Below are 22285 nucleotides of genomic sequence, written 5' to 3'. Positions count from 1 at the left end.
TACCAAACCTGTGTGAGGTCTGGCATTATCATGGTGAAACACTACACTTTTTCTGTTTATCAATTCTGGTCGTTTTTGTTTGATGGTATCATTCAATTTGTCCAGTTGATGATAGTACACTTCCAAATCAATTGTGAAATTGTCTGGTAGAAGCTTTAAAAAAAAAAAATAATTTCCTTAAAATCCCATCAAACAGAGAGGAGAGTATAACTTTGTTTTTTTGGATCAACATTAGCTTTTGAAGTGCTCTGAGCCGGCTCATTTCGTCTACTCCATGATCACTTGCATTCGACATTGTTATAAACAAGCCATTTTTCGTCATCAGTTATGATTCGCTTCAAAAATGGATCATTTTCTTGATGTTTGAGAAGCAAATCACAGATGTCTATTTGACAAAGTAAATCTCTTTCTTCAAGAACATGTAAAACCCATATATCAAGCTTTGAAATGAAATCAAGTTGTTTCAAGTGATCATAAACAGTTGAATTCGACAAATTTAATCTCAGCAATTTTTCGTGTTGTTATTCAGCAGTTTGCTTCAATCAATACCTTTATTTTGTCTTCATCAGCTTCAACTAGCCTTCCAGAATGTGGTGCATCTTCAATATCGAAATTGCTGGAACAAAATTTTGTGAACCAGTTTTGGCAGTCATTCTGTCAATACATCATCTCCATACACGTCACACAATTTTTTTCTTGCTTGAACAGCATTCTTACCTTTTTGGTAATAAAAAAGCAAAATATGCTGAAAATACTGCTTTTGATTTTTCATATTTGATGGGACACCAAAAAAACAATTACAAAGAATCAAACAAAATTTTTTTACAAATAAGCCTTGAAATGTCAGCTGTCAAAATATATAATGGCAATACAATTTAGAATGAAATTGGTGGGCAATAATACAAATAATCCCTCTGATGGTAAAATCGAAATTACTTTTCAAACAACCCAATACTAATGAATTGGGTTTTGAGAGATGTTGATATATACTAATTTTTCATTCATTTTGCATGGAATATTTAGTGAATGATTTAAAAACCTCAATATTTCCTCTTCATTCCCATCGTTAAAAATTTTTGAGTGATCATATATTATTAAATTATTATTATTTAATTTGTTATACATTGCATCCATCTTAAATTGATGTTCATTTTCATTTTTTAATTTTTTAAGTTCAGATTTGATTTTTTCATTACTGTCTCTAATAATATGAAGTTGTCCAGTAAAGTCACTAATTTCATTATGAATGGTAGTAATTTCTTTGTTGAATTAAAGCAAATTGACTTTTCTATTTTTTCATTACTGGACATAATCAAGTCAACTATCTTTGTCCAGAAAAGTGAGGTTGTAGTGTCTGATATTTCCATATTTGAAGTTGCAATTGAAGGATTCAAAGTAGAATTTTCACTTATTGAAGTAGTTGATTCTGCTCTTCTTGGTTGAGTATATTCGATAATTAAGTTGGTTTCACCTTCTGCTGGTTTAGTGTTGAATGAAGATTGCGTAGTTTGGTTTGTTGGAGGTCTTCCTCTTTTGGTTGGCATTTTTTGAAGTGGGCCTGGATTTGGCTCAATTCCAGACATTAGTAGTAGTAATTGAGTTAGTTTTAAATTAACCATTGTAGAAATAAAATCAAGAGAAACATAATAGTCATAATATTCCTCAATGAAACAAAGTGTAATCGAAAACGCACCAATCTCCATGACGAATGGAGCGCCCCCCCATATATGTTTATTTAATAAGATTTATTAATTTGGAATAATGCAGTTCTAAGAATAGTTTAGTATCCAGTTGTAATAAGTTATATTGAGTCATTTTATATTTTGTTTACATTTACATTTTTTCCTTTATAATAATAATTTAGAAATACCTTTTAACATTCGAAAATTATTTTAAACTATTCTGTACATATTCTGTCATTTGTGATGGGCAATCAAAAATGACAGAATATGTAAAATACTGTTGCAAAGTCATACTTCTAAAAAGTTCAATTATTTATTTCAGTATAATTACAAAGTCTTTTTTATTTCTGTCAGATTTTTTGCTCTTTTTATTCTGTAAGCACTAAGAAGACCTTTTTATCAAGCCCATTTGCAAGGCTCACAATTGGACAACCTGGTGGTGAGGGATGGGCTCGACATATCTGGGACAGATCTCCAAAAATTTCTGGATTTTTTTTATTTATTTATTTCCAGGTTTTCAAGAGTAGTAGTTTGACAGCTTAGCTACATGAATATCTGGCCATCTATTTTTGTTTATTAGAAATTTTGTCATGCATAATATGACTATGAAAATAAAGTTTATTTAAATAGAATCAAATAAAGCGTAGTCTATTTAGGTTTGTATTAAACAGAGTAAACATTAAATAAGAATGTAGGCATATATTAAGAAAGCAAGAAAAATGTGGCACCAATTATGATAAAATTCAAGTTGAAGTAATGTTAGCAAATAGAAATTTTGGTTGAAAATAATTAACATTTCCTACTCTCTACTTACAAAGCAATTAAGAAGTTCCATCATATGGGTTAATATTTGTCTAAAATAAAACCGTAAAATATAAAATGTAGGTAAATTTTATTAATGATGTTAAAATGATAATACTATACAAATTTTTGATGGAAAAAGTTAAAACTCTCTTCCTAATAATTGTTTATAATAGGCAGATAGAAGTGGCATTATATAGCAAATGCTGGCAGTGTTACACAGTGAATGGCACTTGGAAACTATACACTACTCCATTTGCAATTATAGTAGAGCATCGATTAACCATCACATCGGTTAACCAACCGTTCTAGTCGGCAAATTTCAAATGTCCGCTAGTGATGTGGCATTACAATATTTAGTTATGTCTTGGCTATCTTAATATTATTTTTGTTAAATTTTTTCGTGTTTTAGTTGGCATCAACGGCTCGACCATTGAAGGGAGGCCAATATTTAAACGAGACTTAATTTTCTAATTATGAGTGGTTGTTTGTTTTGTGAGCAATAAAATAATTTAAAAATAATTTTTAACGATACAATAGCGACGATTATTATTTTAGAAAAAAATTTGTTAGTCTAAACATCAATGAAAATTCAACACAAAGTTGGTTAATAGCGATATACTGATAAACTAATTACATAGGATATACTAATATCCTAATATACTATACTAATAATGTATTTTTTCCTTCTTTTCAGTTATCCGACCAACCTGAGTCCCCAATTGAGTCGGATAATCGATGCTCTACTGTATTTGTATAATTACTTAACTGATAGTTAACATGGACTTCAGTAGGCAATACAGATTAATTTATATAGTTGATAAAAAAAAGTTCTTGTTCATCTGAAACATATAAAGGAATAGACCATTCTTTCTAGATAACGCAGTGTAATTAAACATTATATGGTTTAGTAGATGTCACAATATTGTTTCTTATTGATATTTAGAAAAATTGCATATGCTGAAAACCATTCAGAAAAATTTGCACATTTTTTTGTTAAAGTGTCCATTTTTGTCCATGTATCATATTGGAAATTTCAAAGATATCAAGATATTAATGTACATTAATATCTTGATGTTTAGCAAAGGCTGCAAGGACGGTGCTGTTCACGTTTTTAGTAATAGAATACTTATGTTTTTTAATCCTCTGTTTTAAAAGTCTCATAGTGGCACCAACGTAAACGAGATCTGAATTAAAACAACGGTCACTTAAAGGAATAGAATAAACTCCTGTACTATTGTTACGGTTTCCTTTCTTCTTATCATTTCGTAAAATTCTATATATCGTCAGATTACGTCGATAAATAACTCTTAAATTATTCTTGTGAGATACTTTTTTAATCATCGATTGTAGGAAAGGTATATTTATCCGACAAAGAAATTTAATTTTATATGCTCTTTACAGTAATGTGAATTTCCAACCTGCTAAACAGTAATCAATAGTTTACATTTAGTGTATAAATGTCTCTAATAGCCCAATAGTTATATTAAAGCCAAACGATTTTCTGGATTAAATTGGACTATATTATTGCTACTATTAATAATTAAATACTGAGTAATTTGGCCTAGAGATAAGCATTAAGTGCCATATCTTATTAANACATATCAATCTTGAAAAATTTCTGGGGTTCCCAATCCACAGACTTGAATCTAAATCACTCTGAGTGATATCACCTTTACCCCCTTAGCCATCCAGCCATCTTTCCAACTCTCTGGAAGAATTAACTTATTCCACAGTAGTAACAATGTTTAATTTATTTTTTGGAAAAAATATTGCATGGGCTAAAGTTGAATTAATTTGTATTTTCATTTTTTGTAAAGTAATCAAATGATTATGATGTAAAATTTTAGGATGAAATGTCTTCACTCTCTCCATAATAATTAATCAGACAAAAGCAACTAGTGTCACCTGACAAAATTATTTGAACTAGCTGAAATTCAATACTGTATTACAGATACGAAGACTAATAAAATTAATTTCTAGGAATAATTATTATTACAGACGATATACATATATATAAAATCTCTAAGTCTGATAGTTATAGTAAAGCCAAATTATTGGGGATTAAATAGGGCTAGATTACCACTACTATGATGAAGAATTGGTAAACATGAGATAGTGCTACGTAAGCATTGGGCACACTGCTCAATTCAAGCAAATAATAATTAAATTAATATTTATTAAATAATTTAGAAAATTCTGGAAGAAAAGGATTGGCCTGGAATGGGACTTGAACCCACAACTACCACTTACCATGCAGATGCATTGCCAGTTATGCTACCCAGACCTCCATCTGATCCTTCTCTTCCATACATACAATAGAGCATTTCGGATAACCGAAAGTCGGTTATCAGAAAGGATTCCAGTCGGCAAATTTAAATATTTGCAAGTGCTGTGGCACTGCAATCTTTGGCTATATCTTGGGCTACTCCAATATTTTGTTTTGTTGGTGTGTGTGTTTTAGCTAGCAGCACTGGCACTTTTGTGTGGTGTTTTTCTGAGGACTGTGTGTGGTGCTGAATCGAACGTTTTTGATACTAGATCAACTTCTAAAGTATATATTTTTTTGGTTTTTATATTTTCCAATATATTTATTTTGTTTGTACAAAATAAAGAAATAATTTTTAATGATACAATAGCCACAATTATTATTTTAAAAAGTTTACATTAGGATTAACATCGATGAAAATTCAATGTGAAGCAATATGTAACGGAGAAAAATTTCAACATGGGATAGGTTAATATATTTTTTCATACATAATTGGTTATCCGAAAAATAAGTTATCTGAATGACCCCAGTCCCCAATTGATTCGGATAAACGATGCTCTACTGTATTTAATTTAGATATAAGACTCAATACCCATGGCCTGTAATTGCACACTATGGTACTTAGCTGGCTATCATTTTACCCTGGCATGGGTTAAAGCAATAGCAAAATCAAAAAACAAATAAATTTTAAGAAAGAAAAAACAACAGAAAACATTATTTAAGTAAAAAAACATGGCGGCCGGATGGCCGATCAGTCAAGATGTCAGCCTACTGCTCTGGGGATCCGGGTTTGAATCTGAGCGGGTCGAAAAGTCCCCAGGAATTTTTCACGGGTGGTCTGTTCGGATATGTTGAACCCAGACCCTCACCACCTGGCAGCCCCATTGTGGGGCTGGCCAGGTGGTGAGGCCCTCTTAGTGCCTACAGGGCAGAAGAGTTAAAAAAAAAAAAAAAAAGTAAAAAACATGGCTGATGGTATTACATTTAATTGTAGAAATAAATATAAACATACAACATTTTTACAAAGGTAAATACTTTTGCTTTTGTTTCTCTTCCATTGTTCACACCAGCAACAATTCATAATATTCACAAGTATGGAAGTGACCTTTCTTTTGAGTCTCCACAATAAAATGCAAATATGGTAAAAAAGCATCCTCTGGTGCTCTTTCCTATTATCACAATAATACGTTTAAGTAAAAAATAGTAAAAAACATGGCCAACGGTATCACATTTAATTGTAGAAATAAATATAAAAACTTTTGAATTTTATGGACTGTCGCTTGTGTGAATGACAGAAGAGAAATGGAAGCAAAGTATTTACCTTTGTAAAAACATTGTATTTTTATATTTATTTCTACAATTAGAATGAATACATGTTTTATATTAAAATAAAAAAGTTTTTTGCTAAATTTTATAAATTAATATAATTTTATTTTTTATAATTTACATTAATTTTTTTAACTTTTTATATACAGTTATGGCAAATAATATGAATCGAGTGTACCCTGTCCCTCCTCCACCACCGGGCCCGGTAAATCCATCAGGTCCTGTTCCCGTACCAGTTCCTGTTCCACCACCACCTAATCAAGTTCCACCTACACCTCAAGTACCACCAGCGACTGCTCCAATTGCAATGGGACCTGCACCACCTGGGCCTGGCATGAGACCTCCTGATAGACCTCCAATGCAAGTACAGCATGGCCCTCCAACAGGAAGACCATATGGTGCACCAACTCAAACTTATCAGGTTTGTAATAATTTGTTTAATAGATTGATCTAATTACATTTTTGTATGACTCTGATGAAGCTGTAGCTGTCAAAATTACTTTTTATTTCTTGAAACACTAAAGAGATAAATGACATATTTAAGACATATGGGACTTCTATCAATTATTTTCATTCTACAGTGGTACCTCAGGATACGAAATTAATCCGTTCCGAAACTGAGATCGTATCATGAAAATGTTGTAAGGTGAATCATTTTTCCCCATATGATTACATGTAAAACCAAATAATTTGTTCCAACACGAAAAATACACTCAAATTAAAGCTAAGTTGTACATTAAAAAAAATAACTATAGTAAGGAAAACACTGAAAAATGCATTTTGTAGTTGTAAATGTATAAATAACCATAATAGAATAATAATTGATTAAAAAAAATGTAGCTATATTTGCACTTTACCTTTGAGTATAGACGATGGTGGAGGTGTAAACTGATGGCGGAAGAGTGGGAGAAGGGAAATGATACTAAAACTTAACTTACATAACATAATGTAACAATAACTTAGAAAAGATTAAAAAATTAGTGTTGTTTTATATATTTTTTTAAAATTTTTATTCACTGCTTTTTGCTTTCTTTCCTTCACTTCCACCAGCACTTTCACTGGATAGAGGTTGCTTGGTAAAATATCTATCCAAAGAGGTTTCACTTTGCCTACTTTTTAAAATGTTTGTACAATGACTTAGACAAATGTCATTACTCTGAGCAGCAATACGGCCAGTGTGAACCTTGTCGGGATGTTTCTTTTCAATAAAATCAGTCACTTTCTGATAATACCTCAATATTTCCTTTATTGAGCGAGATCCTTCCATGAAGCAAACATGCGGACTGAGACCGAAGTGAATAAAAAAAATGGCACTGCGAACTAATGTAACGTCGTATGGTGAGTTTTTGTTCGTATCGTGGAGCAAAAATATGTTCGAATTTCATGTCGTATCCTGAAAATTTTGTATACTGGGGTGTNAAAAACAAATGAAAAATGCGAACTAATGTAACGTCGTATGGTGAGTTTTTGTTCGTATCGTGGAGCAAAAATATGTTCGAATTTCATGTCGTATCCTGAAAATTTTGTATACTGGGGTGTTCATATCCTGAGGTACCACTGTACTTGGTTTGGAAAAATTATTAAAATTATCAATAAATAAATATTGTTTTACAAAACTTAAAATTATGAAGAACTATGTTTTTGCATCATATCAAAAATATAGTATCAGTTCTATCCAAAAATTATTCTATTGCTACTATAGTTGTAAGATATCAGTTTTATGAATAAATTTATAAAAGGATCTATTCAAATAAAATATTTTTTAAAGCTTTCTTTTATCCAGATACAGACTAAAAATTTATTATGTTTAAAGTAATTAGATAGTGAATTAAGTATATATGATGAATGTTTTGGCCTATTTATGCAGTTGATTAAATTCTGGATTAATGTAGTGTGTGTCTCTCAGACCCTTTACATAATTTTCTTTTATTTTATAAAATAAGAACAAATATTATTGCTTAACAAGTCAATTTGCTTTTTACAAAAATTAAATAATTAAAAGACTATATTATATCTAAATAGAACTACTTAGTTAAGGCAACTGATTATATGTTTATTAAATAAACATTTTCAGTTTTATTACAGCCAACTTCTGCTTTACAAATGTATAATGAATATGATTAAATATTTAGCTAGTTTTCCTGATTAATAAATTAGTTTTATGTTTCTGAGAAGATTGTTAATTATTTTTTCCATAATGATACTTATGTAATAAGACAAAGCTACATCAACTGCCATATAAGATTGGGCTATAAGTTGGTGTAACTTTATATTGGATTGTTCGGAAAGCAATTTTGTTTTTTTCATGGGAAAAAAATAATTTTCTTATAATATATAAATATTGTATTGAATTATATATTGACCATTTAGTCCAATACCTTTTGTCATCTTTCTGGTAGTAGCATGATTCCACACTCATAAAAGTTTTGATTTTTGCTTACAAAAAACTGATCCAAGTGATTTTTGACATCCTTGTTTGAAGTGCATATTTTACTGTTTAAAAAGTTTTGTAAAGACCAGAACAAGTAATAATCCAAGAGTGCCAGATCTGGCGAATATGGCACATCCAATCCAAGCTGTAAAAGCTTCTGACGAGTTACCAAACCTGTGTGAGGTCTGGCATTATCATGGTGAAACACTACACTTTTTCTGTTTATCAATTCTGGTCGTTTTTGTTTGATGGTATCATTCAATTTGTCCAGTTGATCACTTCCAAATCAATTGTGAAATTGTCTGGTAGAAGCTTTAAAAAAAAAAAATAATTTCCTTAAAATCCCATCAAACAGAGAGGAGAGTATAACTTTGTTTTTTTGGATCAACATTAGCTTTTGAAGTGCTCTGAGCCGGCTCATTTCGTCTACTCCATGATCACTTGCATTCGACATTGTTATAAACAAGCCATTTTTCGTCATCANTCTTGGGGTCATTGGATGGCTAGGAGGGCAAATCGAGTGGGGAGTGCGTCGGTAAGTCGGCAGGCGTCCTTAAGTGACAGGAGACAGGTTAACAAAATAACAAAGCATTTATTGAATAACTAAATCTAACTCTACAAGAGGTGAACTTACTACTAAGGTTAAATGCGGTTATATTAAAATATTTACAGAAATTGGCAATGAATTTCGTAGCTATGTCGCTGACCTAATTTATAGTTCGAGAGAGAGCGCTTTTACAAATTCTAACCCCTAAATACCTCTCGGTGGAAGGGAGGGTTGTTGGCGAATGTCGTCTGTATGGAAGAGTGTAGTGTCTTCCATGTCTTCTTGCTGATGTCCTCTCTCTGTAGCTGGATCAAGTCTGCTGTATGGAGGTTCGGGAGTCGAGGTGGGCACTATCACAAAGTACAACTTCTTATGACGAATTGCCCTGAGCTTCCGGAGATTCGAGCTTTTATATCATTGGCGTGGGAAAACTGTCACGTGATTGACTTTTGTTGACGATGATGGTGCATTCTTCACACCTAACTGTAAACTTCCTCAGCTAGTCGTTATACAATCGGTGAAATCTGATCTAGTTCAAATTCTTTGGGTTTTTTCCGAAGACAATTAACAGAAAATTTATATTTTTAAAATGCCCGAAAAAATCCGCGAGCTCACATTTTGATAATAAGCAATAACTTGGAACTTTTTATAAAGAATAAAAAAATTGTAAGTCTTTTATCCAAACAAAAATATCTGATATGTAAAAATTTGACAATTTGGTCAAAATTTTTCTTAGCAGTTTTCCTTCAGTAAAAATAAGCTTGGTGCTTAAAGCTGAAATTTAAGGTAAATATAGGGTAAAAATCTTGTGGGTAATGCTTCCAAGCACCAAGCTTATCAATATTCATTTCAGTCAGTGCCAACCAACGCTTTTGATACATCATTTAGAAAAACCATTATAAAAAGTTTTAATTGGTGTAAATTTGAGTTTCTGTAATTTTGAATAAAATTCATTTGTTTCTATGCAATTTTATGTATATAAGCATAAAATTAAGTTGTAAAACTGAATTAGCTCTATAACTTTGACCTATTGACCTGGAAGTTTCACAAGCACCTCACTGATAATGAGAAAGGAATAAGTTTAAAATTTGAGCTTTCTAGACCCAGTAGTTTTTTTCTCTATGAGCACCTGCAGTGCCAGATGAAGAAAAGGAGGCGGAGGAGAAAATAAAGCTTTTTTGGTGATTTTTTGCACTTTTCAATTGCTTATATTTTGACAACTGCTTTATAGAAAATCTTGAAATTTTGCACACTACCCAAAAAAACAAGTTTCTTTTGAGCAAGATATTCGGAATTACTATAGGTGTTTGGGGTGGAGAAATCAACTCCCGAAAATAGGCAACTCTGATTCCTGTATATATGATTTTTTTTTTTACAAAGGTTGATGTCATGAGTCACAGCAGTAACTCCTGACATCAGCTTTTGTAGTTATGAATATTTCAATTTTATAATTTAGAATTTTGAAAATGAAGTTGTTTTATTAAATTTTTAAGGTCAAATAGTAGATTAACTATGCTGTTTACTATTATATTGGATTATAAATTGATTTTTAAATGGGGAAGCATTATTTTGGTTCTTTAAGTATTGTTTTTAGAAATTATGTGTTATTTCAGAGACCTGCTTATCAGCCTGGTCCAGGAGTTGGAATGCAAGGAACTCCGCCACCGCCCCCACAGGGTATGCATGCTAGAGTAGGTCAGGGTATGCCTCCACCACCAAATGCTTATCCACCTAGTCGCATGCCTCCTCAAGGTCCGATGGGATCAATGGGGCTGGATTCTTCACGTAAACGCCCTGTACCTGACCGTGTTTCAGATGGACGTAGTCAAGGTCCTCCACCTCCTAAAGGGTAATCTAATATCAGAATAAAATCTGATGTTTTGTTCACAGAATATAAACCATTATTTAATTGAAAGATTCTATTTCTCTATTTTAAGGCACAATGTGACTTTTAAATAAAATTTTAAGATTTTTCTTTTAAAGAAAGAAAGAAAAAATTTTGAATAATCAATTTTATTAAGTTTTGTTAAGTAACAAGAAGTTAGAAAAACAATACAAATACCATGAAATAGGTAGTTGCTAGTTTCATTTATAAATCGCAAAGAAGAATTTTTATTGTTTCTCATTATGTCTGAAAAATAAATGAATATTTTCATAAAACATTGATCTTTTTAAATTAATAATTGTATGATCTGAAATTGCTTTTGAATTTTAGTAATTATTCTAAGTATCTATTTTCCTGTTTAATCAAAATAAATTTTGAATATAATTTAATAGTTTGTTACTTATAATTATACAGGATTAAGATGCGTATAAAAATTTTTTATTTATATTTTTGTTGTAAAATTATTATTTAAAAAATGTAATTTTATAATGTATAATTGATTTTAAAAGTAATAGTTGACTTTTTTAAGCTATATAACTTAAATCATATGGATTTTTGATATCTTTGTTAACATTATTAGTTTTTTAATAAATAGTGCCCCTCCGGGAGGACCCCAAGTTGGAACAGCCACTTCAGGAGGTGGTGGAAGTAATAAAAAGAAAAAAAAATTATCTGATAAAATTCTTCCTCAGAAAGTAAGAGATCTAGTACCGGAATCCCAAGCTTATATGGATTTATTGGCATTTGAACGGAAATTAGATTTCACTATTATGAGGAAAAGATTGGATATACAAGAAGCATTAAAGCGGCCAATGAAAGTAAGAATAAATGTTTTGAATTTAATTTTATTGATTTTCTGGTGTTAATTATTATTTATTTATTATTATTTCTAAATAGCAAAAAAGAAAACTTAGAATTTTTATATCTAATACCTTTTATCCGGGAAAACCTGAAGGAGATACTGCAGAGGAACCAACAGTGCCCTCGTGGGAATTGCGTGTAGAAGGAAGATTGTTAGATGATGTAAGATATTAGAAAAATTAGTTTTTTTTTTATTTTTTAAATTATGATTTTGTCTCAGATATTTTATATTTAAATTCACAGCCAAATGCTCCAAAGTCAGATCAGAACAAAGTTAAACGAAAATTTTCATCGTTTTTTAAGAGTCTAGTTATTGAACTAGACAAGGATCTATACAAGGACGGTGCTGTTCACGTTTTTAGTAATAGAATACTTATGTTTTTTAATCCTCTGTTTTAAAAGTCTCATAGTGGCACCAACGTAAACGAGATCTGAANACGGAAATTAGATTTCACTATTATGAGGAAAAGATTGGATATACAAGAAGCATTAAAGCGGCCAATGAAAGTAAGAATAAATGTTTTGAATTTAATTTTATTGATTTTCTGGTGTTAATTATTATTTATTTATTATTATTTCTAAATAGCAAAAAAGAAAACTTAGAATTTTTATATCTAATACCTTTTATCCGGGAAAACCTGAAGGAGATACTGCAGAGGAACCAACAGTGCCCTCGTGGGAATTGCGTGTAGAAGGAAGATTGTTAGATGATGTAAGATATTAGAAAAATTAGTTTTTTTTTTTATTTTTTAAATTATGATTTTGTCTCAGATATTTTATATTTAAATTCACAGCCAAATGCTCCAAAGTCAGATCAGAACAAAGTTAAACGAAAATTTTCATCGTTTTTTAAGAGTCTAGTTATTGAACTAGACAAGGATCTATATGGACCAGATAATCATTTGGTAGAGGTAAATTAATGTAAATTTTTATGTTTTTATAATCATTAATGTGTAAAATTGCGTAGAAAGATGGTGGATAATCAAGTAAGATGCTTACAAAAATACACCTCTATCTCTCTTTCTTCCGTGATATATGCCAGATTTCTTTTATTAAAATCAATTGAAAATACTACTTTATTAATAAAAATTGTTGGAAAAAGAAATATAATTATGTATATTTCCGACTATTTTATATATATACATTTCTTTATTGATTATTCCTGGAATGATATCGCCACGAATGAAATTTTTATTTATTAAATTATAGAAAATTATACTTAAGCATTGTTTGAATTATAAATAAATCAATATAATTTTTATTATATTTTAACAAGCTTGGGTNTCAAAACTTCTTCTTCCAAGAACGTCAGTCTATGAGGCGTTAAATATACTTGAAATTATTTTAATTTACGAGCGCTTTCGACGTAAATAAGCACGTTGTCTTCAGGTAAAATTAAATTCGAATAAAGAAATCGAACCATACATTTAAATTTAAAACATTAACGATACTAGCCGTTTTTGAACATACAAAAAAGATTTTAAATTTAAATTTTTAGAATTTAATGTTATGAGAAATGTTATAAGAAATGTATGGTTCGATTTCTTTATTTGAATTTAATTTTACCTGAAGACGACGTGCTTATTTACGTCGAAAGCGCTCGTAAATTTAAAATAATTTCAAGTATATTTAACGCCTCATAGACTGACGTTCTTGGAAGAAGAAGTTTTGATTGACATAAGTTGGCGTGACATCCAACCCGTGAACTTAATCATCATTGCTAAATTAAATAATTAGAAATTTAATTTTGAGTAAATATGTTACAAATCATTAATAGTAATTTTGTGTTTTTTAAACTATATTTTAAATGATATTACGATTTGCTACTTAGCTTTTCATACAAAACATTTTCATGATTCTGCATATCACTTGTTGTTTTGCCTAGATGCTACAGAACTAGAAGTAATTTAGTTTAGAAATAATAGTAATAATAAATTTAGTAGTAGTAATAAAATGGATAAGTGGATATTTTTAAAAATGTCTTCAAAGTGATTAAAAGAATTTGAGATAATGATATTTATGTCAAATTACTGTATATTTTAGATAGCCAACACATTTTGTGAAACAGAAAACATTCAGAATGATATAGAACATAAGCTGACTGTAGCCAGCTATTTGATTAAATGTTTTTTCATTTAATATAAAAATTGGTTTGATTTTATTTATTTGTAAACATGGTATGAACTTTTATGATAATATTTAAAACTGATCATTTGGGTCAATTTTAAATATCATTATTTCAAAAACAATAAATTTTGATAGAAGATTAATGATATTATTTTTAACAAAATACTCTTTGCCACACAAAAACACTTAACTTTATCCACAAAAATACTAACATATTGATTAATAATCAAATATATGTATTTATCTACAGTACTTTATATAATAGCTTAAAATCATCACAATACTTTATTCCACTTAGAAAAATGGTAATGATGGCATTGGGAATCAATGAATCATCATGAAAGTTTTGAATAAGCAAGCAAAGCCCTCTAGTTTCTTAAAGTTTTTTAAAAATTATTAATTTTTTTTGCAAAAGATTAAAACCACTCATTAAACTTTAAATTGAAAACTTTTTCAAACATACTTAGTTTAGTTGTACTAAAATTGTTCAAAAAAATTTCAACATGTTTATATTATACAAACAAAGTGATAAAGTAATCTTATTTTTTAATTTAGATATTTCAGTGTCCTCGTATGAAATTTGCAGAGATTCCACAACGTTTACATCAGTTACTGCATCCAGCAGATCCCATTGTTATCAATCATGTCATCAGGTAATTCTAATATTCATGTCAAGTCACATTATATCTGTCTTTTAAATAACTTAAACAGAAATTTCTTTTCTAGCGTGGAAGGTCCTGATACTAAAAAGACTGCATGCTACGATATTGATGTGGAGGTGGTAAGAACTGACTTAATAAACCTGTAGTTTAGATGTGAATTTGATGCAACTTTTAGCAACTGTTTATTTTTTGTCATACAGGATGATCCTTTAAAGGCCCAGATGAATAATTTTCTTCTGTCTACAGCCAGTCAGCAAGAAATTCAAGGATTAGATAATAAGGTAAATGATGGTGACTTTACAGATACAAAGTCTTTTAAAGTCTTTCTGACAGGATTTGTACTTTTCAGATTCACGAGACAGTGGAGACAATTAATCAGTTGAAGACTAATAGAGAATTTTTCCTTAGTTTTGCTAAAGATCCCCAACAATTCATCAATAAATGGCTTATATCCCAAATGAGAGATTTAAAAGTAAGTTTTTTAAAAACATATTTTGAAATCTTACCGATTTAGAATGTAATATAATAAAAAATTTCCATCCAAGACGATGACGGACGTTGTCGGAAACTCCGAAGAAGAAAGAAAATCGGACTTCTACTACCAACCCTGGGCACAGGAGGCAGTGTGCCGTTATTTTTACGGAAAGGTCCAGCAGCGTCGGGCCGAGCTCGAACAGGCCCTCGGCATCCGAAACACTTAAATCTAGATCTGACGATTTTTTCCATTCATTTACTATAGTGTTTACACATAAATCATTAATTAATGTAGAATTTGTTTTTTTGCACAAGAAACAACTTGTAATAAACCATCATAAAAAAATATTNTCGCTAAATATAGAAATTAGAGCATTTTAATTTAACAAAAAAATTATGTATTTCATTTTTATATGTATTATATATTTAGTGCCAAACAATCACTAGATTATTTATTAAGTTACATTAAGGCTAATTTAATGTAGCCTGATAAATAATCCAGAAGATCTTTGGCAATATTAATTGAATCAGATTGTTAATCTTTCTTATAATAAACAATCCTTTCTGTGCTGCTGATGTGCATTTTTTCCTTTGTAATAATACTTGTTGATAAGTCCTTGAATCAAGCTATCTGGATAACAATGTTGCTATATCACATTGCCAAGTACAGAGATATCAAAGATCATTCAATATAACAAAAGTTTAAAGTCTTTCTGACACTAATAGCTCCAGCTGTCTCCTTATAAATCTCATACCTAAATGCATTATGCATCCAGGGATTTATAGAGAGCCAGTTAAAGATGACCAGTTTGGCATTCCTGGATACTGCATGTATGATTATATGGAAAAAAACAATAGTCTGCATTTGGGTAGCTACTGTTAATTTTGTCGCTAAATAGATGTATCTACTGTTGTTGTAAAGGAATAAGAATTGAAAAATGTCACACAACCAATCAAAATCAGAGTTCATTTATAGCACATGTTCTATAGATCATATGCCATAAATGAAATCTAATATAAGACATGATGTTAACCTTATATTATACCAGAAAACTTGGAATTACCACCATTATTTCTTTCTCACTTAAAGGATTTCAAGAATTCATAGCAAATTTTGATTTAAAAGGCATTGAAATTTGCTTATATGCTAATAGTAGTTATATATTTATTAAATACATTTTAATTACTTTTTTTATTTATACTTGTTTGAGATGAAAATAATTCCTGTTCAGATGATAATAACAGTGGCACATCCATTTCTGTCAGTATGGTTTATTTTACCTTTTAAAATATGCCTTCTTAATTAAAATGTTCATGTTCCATAAACCTTTTATCCTAAATATCCAACTTGCGCATATCCGATCAACACCACTTATAAATATACAGTATATAAAAATTTGTACATGTAATTCATACATTTAATTGTATAATACATACATAAGTAACAGGAATAGCTTTATGATAATTTAGATCTAATATTACAATAATTTTATTTTGCATGTTTATCAATGCTGACAACTGTTTATTTCCAATTAATTGTGCTTTAAAGTTGGTTTGTAGGTAGTCTTTTTAGTGATGGGCAAAGTAATTGTTACTCTACTAGTGTTGTGCAATGACTTCAAGCCATTGATGATTGATTACATCTAGTCAAAGAGAGGTATCTATAAATTATGTAATGGGTGTTTATACTAGTAGTACGAGACTATGAGATGGGAGTGTTCTTTATACAGTGTTGCATAACTTTATATAATGTCATAGATTACAAATTTTTTGTGGTAGGAAAGTAAAGACCTTTTCTATAAAAGAAATTATTCATTTATATCATCTATAAAAGAAATTATGGTTAAGTAACTGTTAAAAAAGGATTTTTGCTTAATAAAGATGCATCCATAATATAAATATATCAGAAAAAGCATTGGTTCAAACCTTTATTATATAAGTATAGAAAGAATCATATTGTTCATGCTAGTAGTATCACAAACATCATTGTAAGAAAGGAACCATTGACTTCAGCTTGTTTTACAAGCCAGGGGGTACCACACACAAATTAAATAGACAGAAAGCAAATCAAAAAGTGAAAGAAAAAGCAAAAAAGAGAAAATTATAGGAAGTAGAAATTTCAGAGCTAAGAAAAAAGAGGAGGCTGCTGAAATCATATGCTAGAATGTTATGTAAGGATTCAGAAGAATTTGCTTTGAAGGCAGAAGAATCAAGAAAAATAGAATACATTGTAAAATGAAACAGATCAAGAAAAAATGCAAAATAATAAAGAAGCAGAAGTTGAGAAACAAATAGTGAAAAATGAAAGGCTCTTATGAATTGTACATAAGTAACATGTAAAAAATAACCACATGTACACAGAGTATTCATGTTAAATGTGTGTAAATAAATATAAATATTCATTGATGATATTGTTTGCTTTCCCTTAACCCTCTCAATGCTATCAGATTAACAAAAATAAAATTTCACTGTTTTTGCAAAATTTGCTTTTAGATAATTTTTTAAATTGTGATACCTCGCTTCAAAATTGTGCTAAGATTAATCTGCCTTTTGATTTTTGTCATAAACATATCATAGTTTATGATGATTTAATGTTTAATTAATGTAATAAAAATTTAAAATATTATTTCAAATTTCTGAATAAACACAAAATAAAAAATTTATTTAAAAAGTTCTGCTCAATTTGCTACTTAAATTACTTAGAAATATATGTTCTCTCTTAAATAAAAGAAACCTGAGCTTTCAACATTGAATGATAATGAGTATATGGTCCTTTGTTTACATGCCTCTCCCCTACTCATTATATGTCGCATGGGATGTCTGATTCCCACAATTCTAGGTCAAGTTACTATTTGTTTATGTAATGTATACTAGATATAAGACACTATTTACATATTATTACAACAATGAACTATAATAAGCAATTTTATAAGCAATTATTTATAAATCATATTTTTTCATGCCTTATTTGTTTTAAAGTGAATAGTGCATTTTCTTCTGTATGTAAGGTTCAAAATTATGGCCAAATATCAATTCAATCAATTTAAAATTGATATTCAATTTTTAACAGATAATTCTTTAGAGTTTTGAAAGTTTTCTTATGTGTGAAATAGGTTAAGTTTACAGAAAAAGTTCCAGATGTATTCAACAGGCTTTGCCAATGTATTTATTAGTATGTTTATTTTATTATAGTTTGTTGCAAATGTTTTGTACATCAAATTCCTCCACTTCTTGTTTGTTTTTCAAACTCTGAGGTTTTCTTTTGCATTGTTTCAATTTTTTGTTCTGTGTGAAATTTTTTGTTGTATTTGACAACTGTAAGAAGTGGACATGACAAGAAGACAATTAGAAGAGGAATTGAAAATGTTAGTGGAATTTTTTCCAATTCATTCGAATTCTTTTCAGATTCCAAAAGTAATACAGATATTGATCAGGGAAGTACTGATTTTCCTTCTGATATTACAAGTTTGTCAGGTTTGTCTGCAACTAGCACTTATCAAAGAAAACAATTCCCTTTTAGAGGAAATTATGGTATTAAACTTCCAATCTTGGTTCCAAATAATGTTTTAGAGATATTTGAATCTATTTTGACAGATAGAAAGGATAACAAATCTTATTTATGAAGAAACAAATAAGTATGCAGAGGAATTTATAATTAATGTAAGCAGCAGTTATTCCAGACTGAATAAACAAAGTAGGATGATGGCTTGGAAAGACATAACACTGGCAGAAATCCATCTAATAGAAGTTTTCCTTCTAATGGGCATTATCTCAAAATCTACTTTACAATCTTACTTTTCACCTAATGAAATCATAAATACACCAATTTTCTATCAAATAATAAAGAGAGAGAGAGATTTTTATTGCTACTAAAGTTTACTTGGTTTTATCTTTTCTACTTTTCTAGTAGCAAAGATAAAACCAACAAGTTACACAAAATAGAAGAACTACTATAATTACAGTAGAGCGTGGATTATCCGAAAGAATTCCAGTCGGCAAATTTAAATTTTCGCCAGTGCTGTGGCACTGCAATCTTTGGCTACTTCTTGGGCTACTCAAATATTTTACGTTTTTGATACTAAATCAACTTCTGAAGTATAATTTTTTATTGTTTTTATATTTTTCAATATTTTTATTTTGTTTGTACAAAATAAAAAAATAATTTTTAACGATACAATAGTTTTCATTAGGCTTAACATAGATGAAAATTCAATGTGAAGCGACACGCAATGGAGAAAAACTTCAACATGGGATAGGTTAATATATTTTTTCGTACATAATCAGTAATCCGAAATATCAATTTTCCAAACAACCCCAGTCCCCAATTGATTTGGATGATTGATGCTCTATTGTATATAGGAGCAGTTTTCAAGCTGCATATGCTCCCTCATGTAACATATCAATAGACGAAAGCTTATTGTTATGGAAAGGGAGATTACAATGGAATATTTACATACTGCTAAAACAAGCCAGATTTAGTATTGAGTGCTTTTTACTCTGTGAGGCCAAAACTGTCTACATGCACAATTTCATTATACATACAGGAAAGGGAACAAAGATCTCTGTAAATGTACCTGATGTAGACCCATCAAAACAAAATCACTTGACTAACATAGTACTATCCCTAATGGAAGACTTTTTGGGCAAGGGTTACTGCTTGGGGATAAACAATTATTATTCTAGTGTCTATCTGTTTGATTATCTTGTAACCCATCAGACTGATGGGATTTGAACAGTAAGAAAAAACCAGAAAGAACTGCCAAAAGAGGATGTAACAGCTAAGCTGAAAAAAGGGGAGATGGCAGTTATGTATAGGAATAAACTGATATTTATGAAATGGCATATGAAAGAGGTATTAATAATGAGTACAACTCATGATGTTACCATGCAGATGACTAGAACAAGAAAAAATATCAAAAGGCAAAAATCTAAGGTACAAGCACTGCATGGGAGGATGGGTTTGACGGACTAACTACTGTCATCATCCAACAGTATGAGAGTGCAGATAAAAACATATTTGAGATTTTTGGATATGTCTGTGCTTGAATGCACATATTATCTGTAAAGAATTAGGAGGGAGATTGACATTAGTTGACTTTAAATTGAAATTGATCAAAGAGATTCAACAAATATGGAAAAGCTATAGAGATTGGCCAAATAAGAACATTGTCATCGTCTTTGCTTAGCTGCCTCATCAGTCAACATTTTTTTGGATGAATCAGAGATAAGAGAAAATAGAAATTTATGAAGAACTTGTGTGGTGTGTGTTTCAAAAAAAAAAAAAAGACTATTTTTAATGAAATATTTTTATAAGCTGTGTAATGTAAATTGCCCAACAAAGTGCTTTGAAGACTACCATACTAAACTAAACCACTAAAGCTTTTTTTAGTGTTACTTTTTATTTTTTGTAAATATTTTTATACTCTTTTGTATATATTTTTATATTATTTTGTTTTATCAATTATAATTATTTTGTTACTTTTACTTTTATAACTTATTACTTTTTATAAAAAATGAATTAGTAGATATATTTTATTTAAAAATAAACTACAAAACATAAATTATGAACTAATCTACCACCCCTATTGTTTAGCTTTATCAGAAAGTATTATCAAAAACAACATAATGCAAAGAAATTTTTTAGGATAATTTTTTACCATTACAAAATCAGGCTAGAATTTATATGTTTTTGTTTTTATCACAAACATATCATGGTTTACAATGGCTAAATTTTGATTTAATAAAATGTGAAATAATATTTTAACCATGTCATTTACCATCCTGAAATTTTGAAACATGGTCCTTGAAAGGTTCTTTGAAAAATCTTTGAATCCAGTTTTGCCAAAGCTGTGGGAACCCTGCATTGAGCCAGTACTGTTTGTTTTTCATGATTTGTTTTTTTTTTTCCTCCTCTTAGTTATATCCTGTTGACTTTAATATATTATGTTTTCCAGATCTCAGCAATACCACATAGTGAAGACAAAGAAGACACAACTACATACACACATATCACGATACCAAACTAAATTTTTATTGTTTCAGGTTGCCAGATATTCCCCTGGTCAAGATTACAATGCATCAATGAGATATTGCAACAATACTGTATTTTTATGATTTTAATATAACAAGTCATATATGTCTATATAAATTGTATAATTTAAGTATTTCATTAATTTGTAGTGGATTTTTCATTAATCTTAGCAAATATTTAGTTAAATGTCAGAATAATACATTTTTGAAATTTCAAAATCTTTTTTAAAAGAATAAAAAAAAATGATTGTGTAATTTCTTTTTTGTTAGTGGCATCGCACACCAACAACAACAGAAACAGATGGATTTCAAGTGAAAAGACCTGGAGATAAAAATGTTCGATGTACCATCTTATTGTTGTTAGATTATCAGGTAATAAAAGACAGTTTTTAAAATTTGAGATTTTTCATATTTATTAAAAAGTTGTAATTTTTATTCACAAAATTTGATTATTTTCAGCCACTGCAGTTCAAATTAGATCCTCGACTAGCTCGTCTTTTGGGAATCCATACACAGACTCGACCCATGATAATTAATGCTCTTTGGCAGTACATTAAAACTCATAAACTGCAAGATGCCCACGAGAGAGAATACATCAACTGTGACAAATATCTTGAACAGGTAAGTAAAATGCATTGCTTTAATAGTTGAAATTTAAACATTTTAAATTGGTGTTCTTGTGTACAGAAACTTCAATTTTTGAATATCTAGTTTCATTTTAACAAAGAGTTTATTAATTGAAGTGTGCAATGCCATGATATTCTAAATGCCATTTTTCTCTAAATACATTTTATTCAAGAATTGAATTATAAATGTAATGTTTTCTGCCATAAAAGAATATTGTGGCGATATCGGCACTGTAAGTGGCTGTATTTTGAAGATGAATTTATGTGAAGATATAATATTTAAAGTGTCGGAGTGCAAGTCACGTGACTTTTGGCACTTAAAATGTTACAGCTTATATTTACATCATTTTGATATTCCAGAGAATTTGTAACCTAGTGATTTTTTTACCATTTTATTGTAAAATTGAAATGAATTCATTCATTAGAAAAAAACCTCTTTTACCTCTCCTGAAAAAATTTTTTTTGGCATTTACAACATTATGACATTGGATACTTCAATTATTCAAAAATGTAAATTTTTTTTTTTTTTATAGATTTTAAACTAAACAATATACATGATACATT

The 22285-nt window shown here is 29.7% G+C and overlaps 1 protein-coding gene across 5 annotated transcripts in view; it reads left to right on the top strand.

The window, feature by feature from the left end:
* LOC111629025 (SWI/SNF-related matrix-associated actin-dependent regulator of chromatin subfamily D member 1-like) overlaps positions 1–22285 on the top strand; it is a 31939-nt gene that overhangs the window by 6688 nt on the left and 2966 nt on the right. For 4 of the 5 annotated variants that reach the window (XM_023372894.1, XM_023372891.1, XM_023372890.1 and 1 more), the window contains exons 2-9: positions 6228–6499; positions 10670–10905; positions 11537–11700; positions 12251–12309; positions 12389–12514; positions 12597–12713; positions 21366–21467; positions 21555–21716. In XM_023372894.1, the coding sequence (XP_023228662.1) occupies positions 6230–6499; positions 10670–10905; positions 11537–11700; positions 12251–12309; positions 12389–12514; positions 12597–12713; positions 21366–21467; positions 21555–21716 (1236 nt within the window). In that variant the 5' untranslated portion in view covers positions 6228–6229. The remainder of the gene's footprint in view (positions 1–6227; positions 6500–10669; positions 10906–11536; positions 11701–12250; positions 12310–12388; positions 12515–12596; positions 12714–21365; positions 21468–21554; positions 21717–22285) is intronic. The other variant, XM_023372892.1, reaches the window with a different exon arrangement.

Source organism: Centruroides sculpturatus, unplaced genomic scaffold, assembly GCF_000671375.1.
Source record: "Centruroides sculpturatus isolate CEXI.00-Female unplaced genomic scaffold, Cexi_2.0 scaffold524, whole genome shotgun sequence".
Lineage (NCBI taxonomy): Eukaryota > Metazoa > Arthropoda > Arachnida > Scorpiones > Buthidae > Centruroides > Centruroides sculpturatus.
This window is presented reverse-complemented; position numbering and strand designations above follow the sequence as displayed.